At 41.4% G+C, this 24,614-nt stretch overlaps 1 protein-coding gene across 9 annotated transcripts in view; it reads right to left on the reverse strand.

Annotated features, from left to right (window-relative positions):
- The window catches only part of eps15l1a (epidermal growth factor receptor pathway substrate 15-like 1a), a 380,478-nt gene that overhangs the window by 228,707 nt on the left and 127,157 nt on the right, over positions 1-24,614 (reverse strand). For 7 of the 9 annotated variants that reach the window (XM_080212644.1, XM_080212642.1, XM_080212649.1 and 4 more), the window contains 3 exons: positions 24,382-24,538; positions 18,980-19,042; positions 8,225-8,310 (listed from right to left, as the gene is read on the reverse strand). In XM_080212644.1, the coding sequence (XP_080068770.1) occupies positions 8,225-8,310; positions 18,980-19,042; positions 24,382-24,538 (306 nt within the window). The remainder of the gene's footprint in view (positions 1-8,224; positions 8,311-18,979; positions 19,043-24,381; positions 24,539-24,614) is intronic. The other 2 variants (XM_080212650.1, XM_080212643.1) reach the window with 1 other exon arrangement.

The raw sequence follows: 24,614 nt of genomic DNA on the forward strand, positions 1-24,614 counted from the left end.
CAAAGTCCAATCACGGTCCCCACGAGGGACAAACCAGATCCAAGCTGACAAGACAAGGATATTGCTTCTCATCTTCGGCTCGATCAAACTGACAGGATGAGTCAGTGCACCCCCTACCAAACTTCATCTAACGCTCCACCTCAACAAAAAGGTCAAGCTTTGAAAAATTACATCAGGTAAAGCCTCGGTTTAACCTCAGTTTAACGGTTACCTTGATCCTTTATTCTACCCTAGCCTGGGCAAACCACAATCGCAGGTATCAGCACACCCTAGTGCACTGAACTAGCCTGATCCCCTGCCTGATCATGGTTTCAATCTTGCCAGGCTTAATCATGATTTCACCCTGATTTGCCCAAAACATGCTGGATACTACAACCCCAATAGATATCACATATACTTATGAGTAACTGCACTGTTAACTGTTAATAGCTACATTCAGAATTTCGTCACTAAGGATTTGGAATCATACCGTTACAATGTGATTGAATGCAAAACTCAGTATTACATTGTGAAAAAGCTAACTCACACAAGATCTGAGAGATAACGAAAGATAGTAATTTCCGTTGAAGAGAATTCTGTGTTCAACCCAAAATCATTATTACGCAGGGTAACTGACTCATTACATACTTTCTCACTGATTTTTTATAAGATGTGTTTTGCTGCTTTGGCATTTCATCAATTATTATGCTTATGTAACAATGTTCATGTCAGCAGGGGGGTTACAGAGTTCCATGGAATACTTGATAGACCTACAGGCGATGCTATGATCATGAGTTAAATAATTTGAAGTATCAAATAACATTAGGTTACTAAAATATTGCTGCAGTTTTAAACTGGTAGTTTGAATTGACATATAATTCCACATCATAGCCAGTGGGTGGATCTGCAACAAATCCAAGCACAGAAGATTCCAAACACTATGCAAATTCAAAATAAAATTATAATCCAACTAACTCCCTCTCCCACCTCCCCCTTTACTGAGTCTCCTCCTGAGTGTTTGAGTGCTCACCAGCTGCTCTCACTCTCCGCTGGGAATTTACTGCAGACACTGCTCTTCTCCAAAGATGTACTTTCCCCCTCCCCCTGCCGCCAATCCTCCTCCACTCATCAGTCAAATTATGACCCCTATCTCTAACTATTCCTGATCTGAATTCCACAATCAATCATAACTGTCCACATGCAATGCCAAGAGAGATTAAAATGCTAGTTGTTTTTGCTTGTAAAATAGCATGGGTCTAAATCAGTTATGGTGAGCAGGTAAGTACAAGTACACACTCAGAACAGAACTGAGAAAAGATCTAGCTTTGCAGATTTCAACAGACAAAACAATAATCGCTCCCTCAATGCCAACAAAATGAAGGAAATAGTCATGGAATTCAGGAAGCATAGCAGAGAACATACCCCTTCTACATCATTGGGGATGAAGTAGAAATGGTCAAGAGCTTCAAGTTTTTAGGTGTCCAAATCACCAACAACCTGTCCCGGTTCTCCCATGCTGACATTATAGTTAAAACCCACCAATGCCTCTACTTTCTCAGCAGGCTAAGGAAATTTGACATGTCGGCTACAACTCTCATCAGCTTCTACAGATGCACCATTGAAAGCATTCTTTCTGGTTATATCACAACTTGGTATGGCTCCTTCTCTGCCCAAGACTGCAAGGAACTACAAAAGATTGTGAATGTAGCCCAATCCATCACGCAAATCAGCCTCCCATCCACTGACTCTGTTTACACTTCCCCCTGCCTCAACAAAGCAGCCAGCATAATTAAGGACCTCACACATCCTGGACATTTTGTCTCCCACCTTCTTATGTCAGAAAAAAGATACAAAAGTCTGAGGTCATGTACCAACCAACTCAAGAACAACTTCTTCCCTGCAGCCATCACTCTTGAATGGACCTAAATCACATTAAGTTGATCTTTTTCTACACCATAGCTATGATTCTAACACTAATTCTGCACTCTCTCATTTCCTTCTCGATGAACAGTATGCTTTATCTGTGTAGCAACAAGAAACAATACTTTTCACTGTATATAATACATGCAACAATAATTAATCAAATCAAAATCAAATCAGTGTTGACCAAGAAGATAACTACAAAAATCTGATGGTATGCTGTCCATTCTTGATTAGTTGCTTTTCATAATGTGACAATTACACAGCCCCAACAGCTCAATGCTGCCAATAATATACTGTCTTGTATAAGATTAAGAAATAGGGAAATAATATGAGTAAATGGAGTTGAGATACAGGTTAGCTATTATCCAACTGAATGAAAAAATAAGCTTATGGGGCAAAATGGCCATTCTGTTCCTATGTCACAGTCAATGTAAAATAAAAAAGGGCAGAAATCCAGAACAAGAGAGACAGTCACAGAGGTTTATAGCATGGAAACAGGCCCTTTGGCCCAACTTGTCCATGCCATCCTTATTTTTTTTAAAACCCCTAAACTAATCCCAATTGCCCACATTTGGCCCATATCCCTCTATACCCATCGTACCCATGTAACTAACTAAATGAAAAGATAAAATTGTACCCGCCTCTACTACCACCTCTGGCAGCTTGTTCCAGACACTCACTACCCTCTGTGTGAAACAACTGCCCCTCTGGACATTTTTATATCACTTCCCTCTCACCTCAAACCTATGCCCTCTAGTTTTAGACTCTCCTACCTTTGGTAAAAGATATTGACTATCTACCTTGTCTATGCCCCTCATTATTTTATAGACCTCTATAAGGTCATCCCTCAGCCTCTTATGCTCCAGAGAAAAAGTCGCAGTCTATTCATCCTCTCCTTATAACTCAATCCATCAAGTCCAGGTAGCATCCCAGTATATCCTTTTTGCACACTTTCTAGTTTAATAATATCCTTTCTATAATAGGGTGACCAGAATTGCACACAGTAGAACATAGAACATTACAGCGCAGAACAGGGCCTTCGGCCCACGATGTTGCGCCGACCAGTTAAAAAAACAATGATCCTCTAACCTAAACCAAACCCGTTCCATCCATAAACCTATCCACGGATCTCTTAAACGCCCCCAAACTAGGCGCATTTACAACTGCAGCAGGCAGGGCATTCCAATCCCTCACCACCCTCTGGGTAAAGAACCTACCCCTGACATCCGTCCTATAACTACCACCACTTAATTTAAAGCTAGGCCCCCTCGTGCTAGCTTTCTCCATCAGAGGAAAAAGGCTATCACTGTCCACCCTATCTAAACCTCTAATCATCTCATATGTTTCAATAAGGTCCCCTCGTAGCCGCCTTCTTTCTAACGAAAACAGCCTCAAATCCCTCAGTCTCTCCTCATAGGACCTCCCCTCCATACCAGGCAACATCCTGGTAAACCTCCTCTGCACCCTCTCCAAAGCCTCCACATCCTTCCTATAATGTGGGGACCAGAACTGCACACAATACTCCAAGTGCGGCCGCACCAGAGTTTTGTACAGTTGCAACATGACGCTGCGGCTCCTAAATTCAATCCCCCTACCAATAAACGTCAAGACACCGTATGCCTTCCGAACAACCCTATCTACTTGATTCCCAGTATTCCAAGTGTGGCCTTACTGATGTCTTGTACAACTTCAACAAGACGTCCCAACTCCTGTATTCAATGTTCTGACCGATGAAACCAAGCGTGCTGAATGCCTTCTTCACCACTCTTTCCACCTGTGACTCCACTTTCAAGGAGCTATTAACATGTACTCCTAGATCTCTTTGTTCAGTAACTCTCCCCAAAGCCCTACATTAACTGAGTAAGTCCTGCCCAGGTTCAATCTACCAAAATGCATTACCTTGCATTTGTCTAAATTAAATTCCATCTGCCATTCGTCAGCCCAATTGATCAAGATCCCATTGCAATTGGAGATAACCTTCCTCACTGTCCACCATCCCAGCAATCTTGATGTCATCTGCAAACTTACTACGCATGTCCCCTATATTCTCATCCAAATCATTAATATAAATGGCAAGTAACAGTGAGCCCAGCACTGATCCCTGAGGCACACTGCTGGTCACAGGCCTCCAGTTTGAAAAACAACTCTCTACAACCACCCTCTGGCTTCTATTAAGAAGCTAATTTTGTATCCATGTAGATACCTCATCCTGGATCCCGGGAGATTTAACTTTATGCAACAACCCACCATGCGGTGCCTTGTCAAAAGCCTTGCTAAAGTCCATGTAGACAACACCAACAGAAAGAATTAGAAGATAAAACAAAGAGAGAGACAGATATAGCAGCGCCAGTGGCTATCGTGTGACGTATGATTTGGATACGGAATGCATCCGATATCTTCAAATGACTCGAAAGAGGGTGAGAAAGGCAATGAATATGCAAATATATGAATTAGGAGCAGGAGTAGACCATTCAACCCCTCGAGCCTGCTCCATCGTTCAGTAAGATCATGGTTGATCTGATTTTAACTTCAACTCCACATTCCTGCCAACCCTGATTACCTTTCACCCTCTTGTTTATCAAGAATTGATCTACTTCTGCCATAAAAATATTCAAAGACTCTGCTTCCATTGCCTTTTGAGAAATAATTCTAAAGACTCACCACCCTCAGCCGGGAAAAAAAATCCTCATCTCTATCTCAAATGAACAATCGCTAATTTTTAAAGTGGGTCCTAGTTCTAGATTTTCCGGCCAGAGGAACCATCTTCTCCCCATCCACCCTCTCTAGACTCCTCAGGATCTTACATATTTCCGTCTAGTCTCCTCTTACTCTTCTAAACTCCAGCGGATACAAGCCCAGCCTGTCCAGTCCTTTCCCATTAGACAATCTGCCCATTCCTGGTATTAGTCCAACAAACCTTCTTTGAATTGCTTTCAATGTATTTACATCCTTCCTTAAATAAGGAGACCAAAACTGTACACAATACTCCAGATGTAGTCTCACTAGTGCTCTGTATAACTGAGCATAATCTTCCTACTGTTGAACTCCCCTCAATAAATAACATTCTATTAACCAGATCACCTCAGCAACTGGTATCTCAGCTCTGCTATCTTTCACCATTTAGATGGTATGTTTCTTTTTTATTCTCTCTGTAAAATTAGAAAATTTCATATTTGCCACATTTTTGTCCATTCACTTAACCTATCTATATTATTTTGTAGCCCCTTATAAAAATCATACAATGCAGAAGAGGCCCGTCAGTCCACACCAACACATTAGAAACACCTGAACTCCCACCTAATCCCATCTGCCAGCATTTGGCCCATAGCCCTGAATATTATAATGTGCCAAGTGCTCATCCAGATACGTTTTAAAGGATGTGAGGCAACTCGCCTCTACCACCCTCCCAGGCAGCACATTCCAGGCCATCACCACCCTCTGGATAAAAAGGTTTTTCCTCACATCTCCCAAACATCCTGCCCTTCACCTAACCTATGTCTCCTTGTGACTGACCCTCCACTCGTTGTGTCATTCACAAGCTTACTAATCCTACCCCCCACATAGTCATCAATGTTATTTCTATAAATGACAAATAATAGGAGGCCCAGTCACTAAAGTAGCCTTCTGTCAACACCCTCTGTCTCCTACAACTGAGCCAGTTTTGAATCCACTTTATCAAATGTCCTCAACAACTTATTTGCTTACCTATCTTTGTCCCATCAGCAAATTTAGCAAACATCTTTTCAATTCCTGCATTCAAAGCATTAAAATGAAAAGTTGAGGGTCTAGCACTCTACCCAGTGGCACACCATTCATTCACTCCTGCCAACCAGAAAATGACTCATTTATACCTACTCTCAGATCACACCAGACCACAGAAAAATATTGTGTAGGTTCTTTTGAGGAAAAATTTCTTCAGGTATTTCTTTAGATACACTGTGCCCCATTGTAGGGAAGTACAGAATTATTACAGCACAAGAGGCCACTTGGCCCACTGTGTCTGCACACGGCTCTTCAATTGAGCAATTCCCTTAGTGCTGTTCCCCTCCTATCTATAAAACTACACATTTGTTCTTCCCGGATAGCAGTCGAAATCCCTTTCAAATGCGTCAATTGAACCTGCCTCCACCACACTCAGGCAAAACATTCCAGACCTTAACCACTCGTTGAGTGAAAAAGTTTTCTCTCACAACATATTTGTTTCTTTAGCAAATCATTTCCTGTCTTTTAATCTCTCCTGTCTTTCATCCTATCACAGGGCTACCCTTGTGTCCTTTTCCACCTCCCCCACTTTCATGTGCTTAAAACCAATTACATTATTGAATATTCCCAGCTCTGATGAAAGGTCATTGACCCAACACCTTAACTCTGTTTCTCTCTCCACAGGTACTACCTGACCTGAACATTGCCAGCATTTTCTGTTTCTATTTTCAATTTCCAACATCTGTGGTATTTTGTACTGGCATAGACAATTCAATAAGAAGCCTCACAACACCAGGTTAAAGTCCAACAGGTTTATTTGGTAGTAAACGCCACTAGCTTTCAGAGTGCTGTTCCTTTGTCAGGTGAGTGGGGAGATCTCTCCACTCACCTGATGAAGGAGCAGCAGAGGGTGGTGATGGTCTGGAATGTGCTGCCTGGGAGGGTGGTAGAGGTGGGTTGCCTCACATCCTTTAAAACATATCTGGATGAGCACTTGGCACATTATAATATTCAGGGCTACGGGCCAAAAGTTCTCTCCACTCACCTGATGAAGGAGCAGCACTCTGAAAGCTAGTGGCATTTACTACCAAATAAACCTGCTGGACTTTAACCTGATGTTGTGAGACTTCTTACGTGTTTATCCCAGTCCAACACCGGCATCTCCACATCACAGCTGTATTCACAAACAGGGCATATAAAGGCACAGACTCAATTTACAAAATAATGGTTGGAATGCAAGTCTTTACAGGTAATCAAGTCTTAAAGGTACAGACAATGTGAGTGGAGAGAAGGTTAAGCACAGGTTAAAGAGATGTGTACTGTCTACTCCAAGGCAGCCTTCACGACACACGACAACGAAGAGAGGCTGAGCAGAGACTGATAGCCAAGTTCCGCACAAGAGGACGGCCTCAACCAGGATCTTGGGTTCACGTCACATTATCTGTAACCCCACGACTTGCCTGGGCTTGCAATATCTCACTAACTGTGCTGGCTGGAGACAATACACATCTCTTTAACCTGTGCTTAACCCTCTCTCCATTCACATTGTCTGTACCTTTAAGACTTGATTACCTGTGAAGACTTGCATTCCAACTATTATTTTGTAGATTGTAAATTTGTGTCTTTATATGCCCTGTTTGTGAACTGAAATCCCACTCACATGATGAAGGAGCAGTGCTCCGAAAGCTAGTGGCTTGTGCTACCAAATAAGCCTGTTGGACTTTAACCTGTGAGACTTCTTAATGTGTTTTTTTAGTTCGCTGATTTCGTTGCTAATTGCATCCAGCTCTTTGATGCCAGTGAAATCTCCTGAGCCAACCGAACTTGTGCTATCCTATTGAGAGAACAGTCCAACATCGGTATCTCCACATCATAGACAATTCAGACAGGTTAGACACCCACATGTCATAAACAATAAATCTTCACTATCTTAAATTTGAGGGACATGGATTTGAACATCCTTGGTGGATGACTGGTTTAACTATCATTCTCCACATCTAGTTAAAAAGCCTAAATCATCATCAGGTCCTGCCCTTCTCCATCACTAAACTACCCACTATTCAACATCATCCAGTAACTCAAATACAACCTCTGGCTCCTCCTCTCCACCACAAACCACCTTCCTCAACCACGCACCCCTCACTCACTTCAAACAAATTCAAGGAACTCCAATTTCACGTAACCATTTGTTCAGCTGCACAGGGAGCCATAACATGGCAACAGTCTGGCTAGGATAATGGTTGAGGAGAATATTATAGAGCTGCCCTTGGGGGTTATCTGCCTGTTAATCCACTATTTTGTGCTGGAAAATATACCAGCCCTCCACATACTTCATCCAAGTGACCACTCTTTATATGCAAGTGAGCGAGCACTCGTAATCAAACTCGGAACCTGCTCAGTCTGGGTAGTTCAGTTACCTAACAACTTTGGACTGAACCCTACAAGCACAGTTTTTAAAACCCTTTAATAATTTGCCTGAAAGGCACATGAAGTAACATATCAGTAGATTTGTATTTTGAATAGCTGTGCATTCCTCTGGTACGTGATTGTTTGATCCTGGACATGAGAGAAATGTATTTCCAATCTGATTGGCAGCAGTTACCATTAATGAATTGCTCACCTTTGTAGTTCGCTGATTTCGTTGCTAATTGCATCCAGCTCTTTGATGCCAGTGAAATCTCCTGAGCCAACCGAACTTGTGCTATCCTATTGAGAGAACAGAGAAATAGAAAAGAGACTTAAAAAAATTTAAAGTACATGTAACAATTACGGAACAAGTTAAAAACACAAGTCCACCAGGAGCCAAACCAGCTATTTTGGATAAGAACAGAAAATACTGGATACACTCAGCAGTTCTGGCAGCATCTGCAGAGAGAGAAACTGGTTAATGGAAACGTTCATTAATGTTTCTCTCTCTACAGATGCTGCCAGACCTTCTGAGTATTCCCGGTATTTTCCGTTTTTATTTCAGATTTTTATCATCATTCCACTTTGCAGTTATTTTGAGTGGATCAGTGACTCTGAAGCCAGAGATGGTTCAAACAGGTCTGCTTAGTGCTGTTGCAGTACCAGTTTTGTAACACCAGAGACTCCCAGTGAGTTACAACACTTCAACTCAAGAGCTCCTTCTGATGGCGAAAAGCAGGGACTGCAGGATCACACTTCAAAAAGCGACAACTTCATTCATTAATTTTGCAAGTTTAGACTTTGTTTTGTGAAATTCTCAAACTTGTGAACTTAGAAGTGACTGCATTCGACTGTTAATTTCATAATCCAGACCTACAACATAAAACAGGATAAAAATAAAATGTAGGTTAAACTCAGCAGGTCAGGCAGTATCTGCGTAGAGAGAAACGGAATTAACATTGAGACTATGACTCTTCACCTCTGAAGAAGTCACATGGATTCAAAATGTCACATCAATTTCTCTCTCCACAAATGATGCCAGACCTGCTAATTCCAGCATTCTATTTTTATTTCAGCTTTCCAGCATCCGCAGCATTTGTCTTTATTTTAGCACATAAAAAGGGACAGTGCGTGGACTTTAGTTACAGATTAAACTGAAATAGATGCCCATTTCAGGATCTGGATAATGTTGGCAAGGCTGGAACTCTTGCTCATTTTTATTTGCCCAGGAGACAGTAAGAATCTTTCTCCTTGAACCTCTGCAGTCCTTGTGATGATTAAGCAGGAATCCGGTGATTATGGATGAATGGTTACTCAAGTCCACGTTAGACTGGCAGGCAACTTGAAGATGGTGTAACCACAACTTTGCTGCTTTTGCCCTTCTCAGCAGTACAGGTCACAGGGAGATGGGGTATTGTCAAAGTAACTATGGTGAGACGCTGCCTTGTATACTTGTGCATACTAGCTGCCACAAGTGGTGAAGAGAGCTCAGTGGCGGATGCACCAACACCTGTGTCCTGGGCAGTGGTGGAATGTTGTTCCAGCTGCACCAGCCAGGCAAAGAAGCAAATATTTCATCACCCTCCTGACTTGAGTCCTCCAGATGATGGGGATGCTCTGAGGGCTTCAGAAGGTAAGTCACTCATCGTTCATGTATCCAGTTTCTAATCTGGCAGCCACTGCATTGATACCATGGCTGGTTCCATTCAGCTCCTGGTCAATAGTGATTACCCAAATCCTTGGTGGGAGATCTAGCAAAGATTTGACATCAAGAAGAGTGGAGTGGAAGGAGGAAATAAAACATTAGAGGAAAAAATAACGTGGCATAAAACATTATGTGCTAAGTACATGGCACATTATTCACTATAAACAATACTTCCTTTGAGGAAGAACCAAGTGCCGAGATGGCTCAATGGATGAAGTGTTGTGCAGTGTGAAATTACTCACAAGTTCCACCATTAATCCCTGGTTTGTGCCATGCTGCTCTGAGCTGGCAGTACGGATGCTAATGTTTGTCTAAGCACTCCTGACCATCATGAATATAAATCAATCAGCTGATTCTCATCCCAAAGGCAAAATCCTGCAGTTGTGACAACAGGTTAAGGAAAATTTTTGTCTCAGATTTAATGATCTTTCTGATCAAATGTTCAGGCTCTCACAAGGAATGTAATTGGCAAGTTGTAGAAGGAATTTTTAATGAAACAAAAAGGAAGCTCAATAGTCCAGCACAGTTGCATGTTCACAGAAGCCAGTGGGGTGCTGCCAATAAAGGAAACTCTTAATCACCTACTCCATTCAGAATTTCGATCTGGTGGAATTACTGATAGTGATTCAAAAACAAGCTTCTGCTTCGCAAAGGAAACATCAAGTTGAAAAGGGCAAATAAACATGCCATAGAACAGATTCCAGAAAAAGATGCGATTACACGAAGGTCATTGCTCTATATTTTGCTCACTGTGCATATTTTATGGTACATTATGCAAGCACACAACTCTGATAAATCAATGCTCCCGTATCACTAGGGAATACTTCGGGTCAGTGTACAATCTGCCCTTCAGCTTTGTCTCTCATGCTCACAGCAATGCAGATTACTGCAGCTGCAGCCCTATTTAACCACGGACAAGGTTTGGACTACGTATGTTAAGCTACGTGGGGCCCAGCCCTTATTGATGACTGTAGGTACAATGGAAAAGGGATATTTCTTCTAACAAGTAGCACTATTTAGATTATACTTTGCTATCTTACCAGCACGAGCCTTCAGCCAAAAACATCTCAGCAGTCAGGTTTGATATGGCTCAATGAAGATGAACCATTGTAGCACGCAATGGAGTTGCTTGTTTCAAGGAATTCAACCAGCTCAATACCAATCTGCTCTATGTCAAGGAATGGCAATCACATAACATGGTACAAAATGCCCAGCACACATGACATTAATGCAACTCATGCAAAGCAAATCCAATACCACAGCTTGTAAAGACAGCAGTGCCTCTGATTTGCAAGGCAGCATTTTTTGTAACACTGCAACACGTTCACTTACAAAACAAATATTAATAAGAGTTTAAAAGCACGACTTTCAATAAAATTCCTAATAAGGTAAAAGGTAAGCCTACAAGTGAGAACGAAGAATGCAGAAATTGAGGTAAACGGGGGCATAAAGCGCAGACTGCACAATATCACTGAAAATTCCTACGTCCTCCCATGTAAACTCACTAATGCATGATGCGCAAGCTGTGACTGACAGGTACTTTCCCAGGGAAAGAGAGAAAACCAGAAGAAGGTTAAAAGTAGATTTAACAGATGTGTTTGAAGACTAAGAGATGTTAACAGTGAAGACAGAAAAACAGAGTTAGTAACCCGACACTGCAGATTTTAAGATCATTGGCAAAAAAGTTGAGGAGGTGAATAGAATTTCCTTTTATTCCATGAGGTCCTGTGATCTGGAATGAATCGCCTGAAGTAGTAGTGGAAGCAACAAGAAGTTTCAAAGGGAATTATATACATACTATGAAAGAAAAACACTTGCGCTGCTATGGTGAGAGAAGGGGTTTGGGACTAAGATATAGGTCTTTCAGACAGACAGTATTGGCACAATGGGATGAATGGTCTCCTCCTGTGCTATTTTATTCTATAAGAATCAAGTTCTTCGAGGTTAGTTTTGCAGCTTATAGATTTACAATCTGTTATCTACACCAACAGCAGTATCATGCATAAGCAGTCCTAAAAAAGGAAAGGTAGAAAAATATGTCTTCTTCATAAAATGACATTGTTGAAGACAGGGTTTTTATCTAACATCCAAAACAAATCCTCCGAACTCTGAGCACTGTGAACAAATCAATCATAGTAGTACTATTTAATTCTCCTTCAAAAACACAAGTGCTCATAATTACTGCTATGCATTCAGGGTGATAACAGCATGGCCATGCTGACCTTTAGACTATTTCCGATAGACACTGATTTCAATCAGAATTCACATTCTGCGGAAAGTATGGATCCAGCAAGGACTGAGCAGAGAACAACACACAATGCCGCAATGGGTCGTCAGTAAACCACTAGTATCGGCGCTCAATTTAAAACAGGATGGAAGCAACTAGGTGTCTTGCACTGACCTTTCCTGAAATGCTAACGCATGCGTAATATCGTAATAATAGAACCAAATGATGTTAAGCTCACAAACAAGCAAATTCAGCTATGAATTACTTCATAATTCATAGATTATTCTGTAAGTAAATCCAATAAGCATCTCAGGCCTCCGCATTAGTGCAACACAGGCAATACACAAAAGTGACTCCAACACTAACAGTGCAGTAGAGCATTCAGCAAACTACAAATCTGACTCATTAATAAATGCAATCAATTACATAAAAAGACAGAGAGATTGGAAATTCCGAAACTACATTTTCTCTAAACCTGTATGAAATGTATTCCATCCGCTTATACCCTGCAGTATATTTGAAGAATAGCACCCAGTTTAAAGTAGGTATCTGTTTATAAAATAAAATGATCTGGGTTTTAGGAGCAAATTACAATGTTGCAGTACATTTTTTGGGAACAAGGTCTGACCCATTCACAATCCATGCCCAAAGAAAGATTCACCAGAGAGTACCAAGTTTGCACTAATGCTCTGCAATGTTGGGGGAAATTTACAACAGAAATGGACATAATAGTTACGATAGGTCCAAATTGTCCCTTAAAATTGCAACGATCTCGCAACTGGAGTACTGTGTGCAGTTTTGGTCGCCGCACTCGCGGAAGGATATATTGGCCTTGGAGGGAGTGCAGAGAAGGTTCACTAGGCTGATACCGGAGACGAGGGGGTTGGCCTATGAGGGGAGAATGAATAGACTGGGTCTGTACTCGTTGGAGTTTAGAAGGCTGAGGGGAGGGATCTTATAGAGACATATAAGATAATGAAGGGGATAGAAAGGGTAGAGATAGAGATTCTTCCCACTTAGAAAGGATAGCACTACTAGAGGGCACAGCCTCAAAATGGGGGAGGTGCAGTTTAGATCGGAGTTGAGGAGGAACTTCTTCACTCAGAGGGTGGTGAGTCTCTGGAATTCTCTGCCCATTGAAGTGGTGGAAGCTACCTCGCTGAATATATTTAAGTCACGGGTAGATAGGTTTCTGATAGACAAGGAAATTAAGGGTTATGGGGAGAAAGCGGAACTGATCCACTTCAGATCAGCCATGATCTTATTGAATGGCAGGGCAGGCTTGAAGGATGGCCTACTCCTGCTCCTATTTCTTATATGTTCTTACGTAACCCATTGTGGAAGTTAACTTTTCCCTCCAGAGCATTTTTGCAACATCTGAACTGAGGATTTATTCAACTCAGCCGTGCACTAACCCACTGCTTTTTAACATTTTACAACAATGAAGTAATAAGGAAAAATGAAACATTCATAATACACAAGTTAAATGGCAGGAATTAAATTGTAACTGCATATCAGACAGCTCAAGGGATCTATGAACATCGTACAAAATAGCCATGCAATCCCTTTTCACGCAAGAACCTACGAGGGAGCAAGCAATCCAACATCTGGTCCTGTGTAATGAGACAGGATTAATTAATGATCCTGTCAAAAGAAGCACTCACAGTATAGTAGAATTTAAAATACAGATGGAGCGTGAGACGGTAAAATCTAATACCAGTGTCTTATGCTTAAACAAAGGAGTCTACAATGGGATGAGGAAGGAGTTGGCTAAGGTGGACTGGGAGCAAAAACTTTATGGTGGGACAATTGAGGATCAGTGGAGGACTTTCAAAGGCATTTTTCACAGTACTCAGCAAAAGTACATACCAATGACAAGGAAGGGCTGTAGAAAAAAAGATAAATCAACCATGGATATCTAAGGAAATAAAGGAGGGTATCCTTTGAAAGAAAAGGCATACAAAGTGGCAAAGATTAGTGGGAAACTAGGGGATTGGGAAATCTTTGAAGGTTAACAGAAAGCCACAAAAAGAAGGATGGATTATGAGAGCAAACTAGCTCAGAATATAAAAACAGATAGCAACGGTTTTTACAAATATATTAAACGAAAAAGAGTGGCTAAAGTAAACATTAGTCCTTTAGATGAGAAAGGGGATGTAATAACTGGAAAGGAAGAAATGGCTGAGGCACTGAACAGGTATTTTATGTCAGTTTTCACTGTGGAAGGCACAAATAACATGCCAAAAATTGATGACAAGGCGGCTATGGCAGGTGAGGACTAGAAACTATTGTCACAAGAGTTAGGCAAAGTAATGGGGCAAAAGGTAGACGAGTCTCCTGGCCCTGATGGAATGCATCCTAGGGTATTAAAAGAGATGGCAGGAGAAATAGCGAATGCACTTGTGGTAATTTACCAAATTCGCTGGACTCTGGGGTGGTTCCCGCAGATTGGAAAACAGCAAATGTGACACCACAGTTTAAAAAAGGAGGTAGACAAAAGGTGGGTAACTATAGGCCGGTTAGCTTAACTTCTGCAGGAGGGAAAACGCTCGAATCTATCATCAAAGAAGAAATAGCAAGATATCTGGAATATCAACTGTTCCATTGGGAAGATGCAGCATAGGGTTATGAAGGGCAGTCACGTTTGACTAATTTAGTGGAATTCTTTGAGAGCGTTACATGCGCAGTGGACAACGGGAAATCCGTGGAAGTGGCGCATCTCAATTTCCAGAAGGCATTCGACAAAGTGCCGGACCAAAGATTGCTGCATAAGGTAAAGGTGCACGGTGTTGCAGGTAACGTATCAGCATGGATTGAGGATTAGTTAATTAACAGAAAGCAAAGAGTGGGGGAAATGGATGTTTTTTTGGTTGGCGATCAGTGACTAGTGGTGTGCCTCAGGGATTAGTGTTGGGGGCTGCATTTACGATTTACATAGATGATTTGGAGTTGGGGACCCAGTGTAGTGTGTCCAAATTCGCAGATGACACTAAGATGAGTGGCAGAGCAAAGTGTACAGACTGAAAGTCTGCAAAAGGATATAGATCATCTAAATGAGTGGGCAAGGGTCTGGCTGATGGTGTACAATGTTGGTAAATGTGAGATCATCCATTTTGGTACGAATAACAGCAAAATGGACTATTATTTAAATGGTAAAAAATTGCAGCATGCTGCTGTGCAGAGGGATCTGGGTGCCCTTCTGCATGAAACATAAAAAGTTGGTTACAGGTACAACAGATAATTAAGAAGGCAAATGGAATTTTATCCGTTGCTAGAGGGATGAAGTTTAAAAACAGTGATGTTACAGCTGTATAAAGTGTGGTGAAGCCACACCGGGACTACTGTGTACAGTTCTGGTCTCCTTACTTGAGGAAGGATATATTGGCACTGGAGGGGATACAGAGGAGATTCACTAGGCTGATTCTGGAATTGAGAGGACTGGCTTATGAGGAGGGACTAAGTAGACTGGGGCTATACTCATTGGAATTCAGAAGAATAGAAACATATAAGGTTATGAAGGGAATAGATAAGGAAGTTGTTTCCATTGGTAACTGAAACCAGAACTAGGGGACATGGTCTCAAAATAAGGAGGAGCAGGTTTTGGACAGAGTTGAGGAGGAACTTCTTTATACAAAGCGTTGTGAATCTATGGAATTCTCCACCCACTGAAGCAGCTGAGAATACTCATTGAATGTTTTTAAGGCAAGGATAGATTAATCATTGAACAGTAAAGGAATTAATGGTTATGCTGAACAGGCGGGTAAGTGGAGCTGAATCCGTGAAAAGATCAGCCATGATCTTATTGAATGGCGGAGCAGGCTCGAGGGGCCAGATTGTCTACTCCTGCTCCTAGTTCTTATGTTCTTATGAACACAACACAAGAACAAAAGAAATAGAAGCAGGGGTCAGCCATCAGGCCCTTTAAGCCTGCCCCGCCATTCAATACAGTCATGGCAGATCAATGTCAACCTCAACTCTTTTTCCATATCATTTCCCCGTAGCCCTCTATACCTCGTTCAAATATTTATTCATCTCCACTTTAAATATTTCTAATGATCCAGCCTCCATCACCCTTTGAGGCAGAAAATTCTAGAGATTCACCACTCTCTGCAAGAAAAATTTCTATGCACCTCAGTTTTAAATGACCAGCCCTTTATCTTGTAGCTATGAACTCTTGCTCAAGACTCTCCCACTAGAGACATCTCACCACCTACCCTGTCAAGCTCCCTCAAGATCTTATATTTTTGAATAAGGTCACCCCTCAGTTTTCTAAACTCCAAGGAGTACAGACCCAGAGTACTTAGTCTCTCTTTTTAGGACAACCCTCTCATCCCAGGAATTTGCCTGGTGAATCTCCTTTGGACCTCCTCCAACATTACTGTATTTTTTAAGGTAAGAGGACCAAAACTGTGTGAAGTATTCCACATGAGGCCTCAACACCCTATATAAGTGCAACAAATCTCCCTATTTTTAAAGTCCAATTCCTTTGCAATAAAGGTCAAAATATCATACGCCTAAATGACAGGACCTGCATGCTAGCTTTTTGTAATTTGTGCACTAGAACACCCAGATCCCTCTGTACTTCTCTCTCCTGCAGTCTTTCTCCATTTAGATAATTATTTGCCTTTTGATTCCTCCTACAGAAGTACATGACCTCACACTTCCACACATTAAGCTCCATTTGTTCCTAGGTTTTCGCCCAGTAATCCAATCTATCTATATTCCATTACAGAATCACAATATCCTCATCACAATCTGCTCTTCCACCTAATTTTGTATCGTTGGCAAATTTGGAAACCTTAAGTTCTGTTCCTTCCTCCTGGTTATTAATGTAAATAGTGAATAGTTGCAGGCCAAGAACTGATCCCCACAGCACGCCACCAGTTAAGTCTTTCGTTTCTGAAAAGGACCCATTTATTCCAACTCTGTTTTCTATGTGACAGCCTAAACAAGGTACTCAGCCTGCACCTAGACAAGGTACTCTGTCTGAGAAAGGTCACTGAACTCCTAAGGTCTCTTTCACCATTCCATCGGATCAACAGAACTGGTTACATCTTATCTACCTCAATAAAAATCCACATGGAGGAAAGGGCAGGAACAGTATTTGAGACTCACCATTAAGATGCTTTTACATTGCTTCAAAAAGCAACACTGGCAGAGTATATTTCTCCACTGACCTTCAAAAGCCACACAGTGATCCATAACAAGGAATCACAATATTAGAGGATCAAAACATATTTTAGAAATACTGCCTGTATACAGTCTCCACTGCATACGGTGGCTGTTTCATCCATTACACACAATGGTGACGGCAGCAGCTCAGCTAAAATCCCCTTGATTTTAATCGGGAGTTTTCACTACCAGACTGAACATAAGGATAGATATATTTACATCAGGATTACCAACTTGTACATAATAGAGGAGACTGGAGGATTGGTGATTCTCATGTCAGATTTCTGTGACTGTGTCATCTATTTCCTTATTCTTTCATGGTATCTGGGCATAGCTGGTTAGATCAGTTTTCACTGACCATCCCTAATTGCTCTTGCTAGGTGGTGGTGAGCTATCTTCTTGAAACGCTGCAGTCCACGGTACATCCACAGTGCTGGTGGGGAGGCATTTCCAGGATTTTTACCAAGCAGAATAATGAATGGATAACAATATACTTTCCAAAGCAGGATGGTGTGTGACTTGGAGGGGAAGTGGCAAATAGTAGTGCTCCCTTGCATCTGTAGCCCTTAGTTTTAGATATCTGGTTTAGAAATCAGGAGTTTGGAAGGTGCCGTCAAAACAACCTTGGTGAACTGTTGCAGTGCATCTTGTAGATGTGTCAATGATGGTGTAGGAAGGGATCGTTTAAGTTCGTGGACGGAGTACCAATTAAACAGATAGTTTTGCCTTGGATAGTGTCGAGCTTCTTGAATGTTGTTGGAGCTGCATTCAGCCAAACACGTTGAGAGTATTCCATCACACTCCTGACTTATGCCTTGTAGATGGAGAACAGGCTTTGGGGAGATATTGAGATGAGTTACACTCCTCAGAATTCCCAGCCACCTGTAGCTATAGTATTTATATAACAGGCCCAGCTAAGTCTCCGGTCAATGGTAACCCCCAGGATGTTGGCAGTGAGGGATTAAGCAATAGTAATGTTCCTAAATGACATGGAGAGATGGCTAGATTCTTTCTGTTGGAGATGGCCATTGTCTGGCACTTGTATAGCATTGATATTACTTGCCACTTAATCAATTCAAGTTTGCATGTTGACCAGGTCTTGTTCCATATGGACACAGTGTGCTTCAGTATCTGGAGAGCTGTAAATGATGCTGAACATTGTGCAAATCATCAATGAACATCCCCACTTCTGACCTGGCAGGAACATCATTCATGAAGCTGCTGAAAATGGTTGGGCCTAGTATACTAATCTGAGGAATTCTTGTAGCAACTTCCCAGGACTGAGGTGATAGATACATCTCAATGTATATATTATACATAAGTGCACCATATTAATGTATCCTATAGTTCACAACTGAGAAACTAAACAAGTCTCCAAGCAATACAACTAGCTTTACTTTGAAAGTATTGACTTATTGAAATGCTTGCTTTCAGTGCATCTAAATCTAAACAAGGTCTGAACTAGTGAATAAACATAGCTGTTTCTTCACAAAATAGAACAGCACTTAATACACAATAAACACAACTTTGAAATTTATTCTAACACAATTGGTTAATGACTATTTTCACTTTTTTGTTGATGTAAGTGACTGCCAGTTTAAATATGAATGTTTTAAGCGGTAGGGTCTGTATTTACATTACATTATACAAACCCCTTCACTTAGTCACGATAAGTTTAGTTGTCAAAACTGGAACGGCACACAAGTTTATACCCACAAAGGTAATGAGCTTGTCAACATTTAACATGCACAGGCTCATAACAGATGTAACAACTAGATGAGAGTCACAGAGGCAATGGGAAGAAAAGGCAATGGTTAGCAAAATGTTTAAAGCAGGCAGCCCTGTTAACATGTGCAGTTACTCACACGCCTCATTTCTGTTAGTTGCGAAAGCTCAGGCCCAACAGGAGTCATGTAGCCTGAGATGGTCTACAGAAAGAAAGGAATAAAGTAGGTCTACAGGTACATGCAAAAAAGATGGTCACTGTACAAACATCAAGAACTTTAGCAGTAAGTTGACTTAAACAAAACACAGGTCTCAACTTGAGTCAGATTCAGTGGAATCAAATGGCCGAGAAAACAACAAACGTTGGCAAATTAAGCCTTTGCAAAGTGAAGATTATATAGAATCAATTAATTCTGTGATCTTTTAAACAGCTGCAGTTTTATTTTGGTCAATGATAATTACATTTGATTAACACAGAAATTTGTTGAGCTAAACACAAACACAGTGAAACCTGTAAATTATGAACACTTTAGAACCGGTGTCCTTATTTTCCAAATGGTCAATGAATGTATTGCAAGCATTTATAAAAGAATGCAAAGTTCTTTCGAGAATGGGAAGTTATTTATTCACCAGAGCAGACAGCTGTTCTCTCCTTGGGGCTAAAGCCACTAAAACATTCATTCCCATAGATCTAGCAGTCTCTGTTGCAACAGATGCTAGGTAAAAAGTTCCCTATTCCACAGGAGCCATTTCATTCACAAAACTGATTGCTGTCATTTGTTGACCTGCAGTCACTGGCTTCATAATATTTTGAGAGCAGGAAGGAAGCGAGCTGCAAGGACAAGTACCAGTGATCTCGGCTTAGTGAGAGTTTCCAAGCTTTACAACAGGCTGTCACGCGTTTTAAGTTGTAAAAGGGTTTGTCATATTGAAAGCTGTCTGTAATTTTTGAGTGTCCGTGGATTCAGAGTGCCTCATGTTTTAGTATGTCCTGTCCTTTTATAACCTAAAAAAATAAGCATTTAACTAAGCAATTATACGGGACTGTATATATGATAAAACATTTGTGCTAGCATTTCACAGCAAAGCACAGCCTCCTATTATCTCGGAACGCACTTGGACCAACTCGTCGAGGCTGGCATGTTTCCATTCACCAGAGCAAAGCTGTGACCTGGAACATCAGGATCCTCATGGACAAGTCCAGCAATGACACACCTGAGTGCAGCACACAATCACACCTCCATCATCGACACTGCCACCATGAGTGGGACACAATGTGCAGAACAAGGTCAACAAAAGGAGTAAGGCGACAGGTACACATTTTTCTGGAAAGACCTTCCAGATGAGGTACAATCCCTTTTCTTTCATGGGAGCTCATTGACAAGACCAATATTTATTTCACATCCTAACTGCTCTTGAACAGAATGGCCTGCTAAGCTATTTCACAGAACAGTTAAGAGTGAACCGCACTACTATAGATCTGGTTTCACATGTAGACCAGACCAGGTAATGGTGACAGATTTGAGGGAGAGGAATTGACTGCAGTAACCCACTCCCTGATTTCTGACACAGGCAAGATTACTGTAAGAATCTTCTTCAATCAGCTCTTCCCATTGGCCAAAGAGTTCCTTCCAGAGTAGCTTATGGTCATGAAGAGACACCACAGGCATGATCTTCACTGCAAAGCATCCAAGAAAGATATAAGGAACAGCATCAACTGTTGTACATGGTCTTTTTCAACCCCACAAAACCTCTGACTCTATCAACCATGAACACTTATGGAGTATCTTTCTCAAATTTGGCTGCCCTGAGAAATGTATTGCCGTCCACCACCTATTCCACAATGACATGCTAGGTGTGATCCTCATCAACAGAACTATCATAGAGCCCACCTTTATGGAGACTGGGAGCAAACGTGGCTGTATCATCATACCAACTCTCTTCTCCATCTTCCTTACTGCAATATTGTACCTCACCTCCAGAAAATAACCAACAGCCCTGGAGATAATTTACAGAACACACAGAGAACTGTTAAGCCACAGGCAATCTTAAATCCAAAATAAAATCACTTCGACTCCAGTCACTGAGCTCCAGTATGCAGATACCCCTTACACGTGCACTCATTCCAAAATTAACTTCCAGATCATGTTTAATTCCTTCACCGAAGCATATCAAAAACTGGGCCTTTCACTAAACACCCAGAAAACTAAAGTCTTGTGCTAACCAACTCCAAAAACACAACACCCGCCCCCGCCCCCACCCCATCAATTCAGATCGACAGCAAGATTCTGAAATACAGCACCACCTCCAACATGTTGGCTCAGAGTTCACTAAGACAAAGAGTATTTGAGAATCTAGATCCCAATCCCAAAATTAAAGAAATGGTTTACTGAGCAGCAATGATCCTCATGTTCCTACGCTTCACAGACTTGGATGACGTACAACAGGCACCTCAAAGCACGGCACCAGTCCCTTTGTAAAATCCTCCAAATCCAATGGCAATAGCGGTGGTCCCACTGCAGCATTCTCTCTCAACCCAATGTGCCCAGCAGTGAGGCAACAATTATGCAAAACCAGTTTGAGAAATGTAATTTGTATGCCTGCCACCACCAGACTCCAGAAGCAACTGGTCTATCCAAAACTAGGTCACGGCAGCAGACTAACAGGAGGAATGCAGAAATGTTTTAATGATGTGTTCAAAGGATCCTATGAAGAGGTCAAACATTCCTGCCAACTCATGGGGGTCCCTGGCTCGTGACCAACAAAAATGGAGGAGGTTTGTGTGGGAAGGTGCCAAGTACATCAAGAGACTTCATCTGGAATCTGCAGAGGTGAAGCCGAGGCATCAAAGAGAACACACAAAGACCCAATCCTCCAAACGCCAACTCCCCCTGTACGTGGCAAGGTCTGTAGATCAGGCATTTCAGACACCATCAAACCAAAATGGAAGCATTTCATCTTCGATCCTGAGGGACTTCATAAGAAGAAGATAAATACAAACTTTTGAAACTCAATAATGTAGTAAAAATGAGAAGGAGAGTAATAGATTTCAGGAAGACAAAGGTAGACTGGTGAGATGGGAAGATATAGCAGCTGACGTGTGAAACAGGCCTTCTGTGCTAAATCATTCTATAATTATACAATTCTAAGGATCCCTCAATAAAGGTTTATGTTTTGTAGGTGGACATTGCTTTGAAAGTGTCTATTTATACAAGTTTCACTGTGCAGTCAAAACAAATTTAATGATATTTGAATGTAAGTAATATAAAACCAACAGAGATACTAAATTCTGCCTTGAACTGCTCAAGAGGATGCCCCCCACATTTCAAGTATTCCCATTAACCAGTTCAAAGCAAAACAACAATGTGCACTTATGCAACATCCTTACAGAGACAGACACTGAGCCAAGAAGGGTGAACACTGGAGTGGCCAAACGTTCAATACAAAGTTTGGAAGTTTCATTTTAGAGAGAGGTACAAAGAGCTTTAGCAAATGCATTTCTAAAAGTATGACCCAAGAAGAAGTTGATGGTTAACATCAGCAGTGGGACAAACGGAGGAGAAAAATTTAGAGGAGGCCACAGTCACGGGTTTGGGAAGGATTGCAAGGCTGGAAGAGATTGCAAAGATCGGGTGAACATGGGTGATTACTTAGTAGGAGTTTGGAAAAGAAAGAATATTGTTATGAATGCAAAGTTTGTAAGAATGTTATCTTTAAACCGTCATTTGTCATTTAAGGCAGAACAGAACACTCTGGAAAGGGAGCTGGTTGGAGGTTTTATAACTCTGCCTGACAACAGGCCAGGTGGCCTGTTTACCACGGAGACTGAGCAGAATAGGCATACAGCTGGTGTTCCGTTCGAAACCTCTGTATAAACTGAGGGAAGAGCCTTTCAACAATCACTAGATATTACAACTTGGCAAGATGGGGAGACATGAATTCGCTGGAAGCAAGGACCGGCTGTGTACTGTTCTCTATAAAGACTGTAACCCTATGGAGAGCATGTTGTAATTTATATGTATACAGTGTCATATTAAAGTACTAACAAGGGTTAACTTTTCTGTAGTTTAGAATATTAGCTGCCTACTAAATAACACTTAGGTGATGTTGATTTTAATTCATTACAGCAAAAGTCTTAAAACTTAAATTTTTTTTGCATGATCCTTTCAGTCAGTCACCAAGAATTCAAATCTTGTGTAAAGATATTTGTCTCCACAGGGCATTTTTAGCCATTTGGAACACTGAGCAAAGGGATGTGAGACTGAAAGTTGAGCATTAAACAAGTCCGGAGGTGAAGATCACAGAATCCCTACAGTGCAGAACAGGCCATTTGGCCCATCAAGTCTGCACTGACCTTCTGAAAGAGCACCCTATCTAGGCCCAACACCCTGCCCTAACTCTGTAACCCTGAACATTGATCATGGCCAATCCACCTAACCTGCACATCTTTGGATATGTGCAAGAGTTTCACTAGTAGAAGATTTGAGGTAGCAGTAGATGCAGTGGTGCATCTAAATAGTCTTTGAAATGGAGATGGCATGACCTCTGAACTTCATTTCTAGGTTAGATAGGGCAACCCTGCGTTTAGTATGGTACAGGAAAAGGAATGGAATCATGGCAGTGAGATTTGTGGCTGGAATGAAGATCTTATTCTACCTATTGCCGAGCTGCAGAGGAACATTGGTTGCTGGACAAACAGTGGCAGCACAAACAGCTGAGGGGTTGAGAGATACAATGCTTGCCACTTCACTTGTGATCCAAGACAGAATGTGCCTCCCATCCTAAATGAACCAAAGATTAAAGACCATTGAAAATAAACCTCCAACTCAAGTCTCCAATTCAGCTATATAGACAAAATTACTATTGGACATTCTTGTGACCTTTGGCATGAAGCTTGTTGAATTTGAGCTAAAAATAACACTCTTCTAAGCTAATTAATTTTTTGACGTTGTGCCAATACACTTCTTGTGTGATACTTTTACTTACATTGTCTCAAACTATTACTGCCATTTCCAGCATCACACCTGTACTCACCACACATTACCTGAGTGTTATATTGCATAAAATGCTCTCTTCAGTACAACCTCTAATCAAAAGGACAGAAAGTGTATTTGCATCATTGTGTTTCACAGTTCAAGTGAACATTGTATAAACATTTTGGCAGCCACCATTCAGTATACTACTGAAATCACAGTGCAGACATTTACTGTCCACTATTATTGGCCAACTGAGTTTCAAACTTAGATCTTTGAACAAAAAAGCAAATTGCTGATACATTACACTGGGTTAATGACACTCCTGCAATTACAACATATGACGAATAGGTGGTCTGAACAAACACTGCCACACAGCTCAACACGTCTAGTCGTTTTTACCCACCAATTTTTTCACCCTCACTCCCACTCTCGATGTCTTGCTGAGTATATTGTGTCCCACTTGCCAAACTGGGGTAACCTCCCAAGTGCTGCAATGTACCAGCTCAGTCTGGTCTAAAGTTAACTCAAGGAATTCTTATAAAGTGGGAGTTGCATCATGTACTTACTGATACTGGTGTAGTCCTCTCTGATGGTGGGATCATTTCTGGAGTAAGCATCTGTGGAGGGTCAGTTCCTTTGCTGACTTTCTGCTGAATCAGATACATTGCTAAAGCAAACTGTTCCCTGTTCAGTTTCCCCATCTGTTTTGTGTCAGCCAATGCCCTGTTGAAAAATAGTTTATTAAATAAATGCAGGTTCAGTATTGTAACTGCAGAAAAACCATGCCAGCTGCTATGTT

This window comes from Carcharhinus amblyrhynchos, chromosome 26 (assembly GCF_965287045.1).
Source record: "Carcharhinus amblyrhynchos chromosome 26, sCarAmb.v2.hapA, whole genome shotgun sequence".
NCBI lineage: Eukaryota > Metazoa > Chordata > Chondrichthyes > Carcharhiniformes > Carcharhinidae > Carcharhinus > Carcharhinus amblyrhynchos.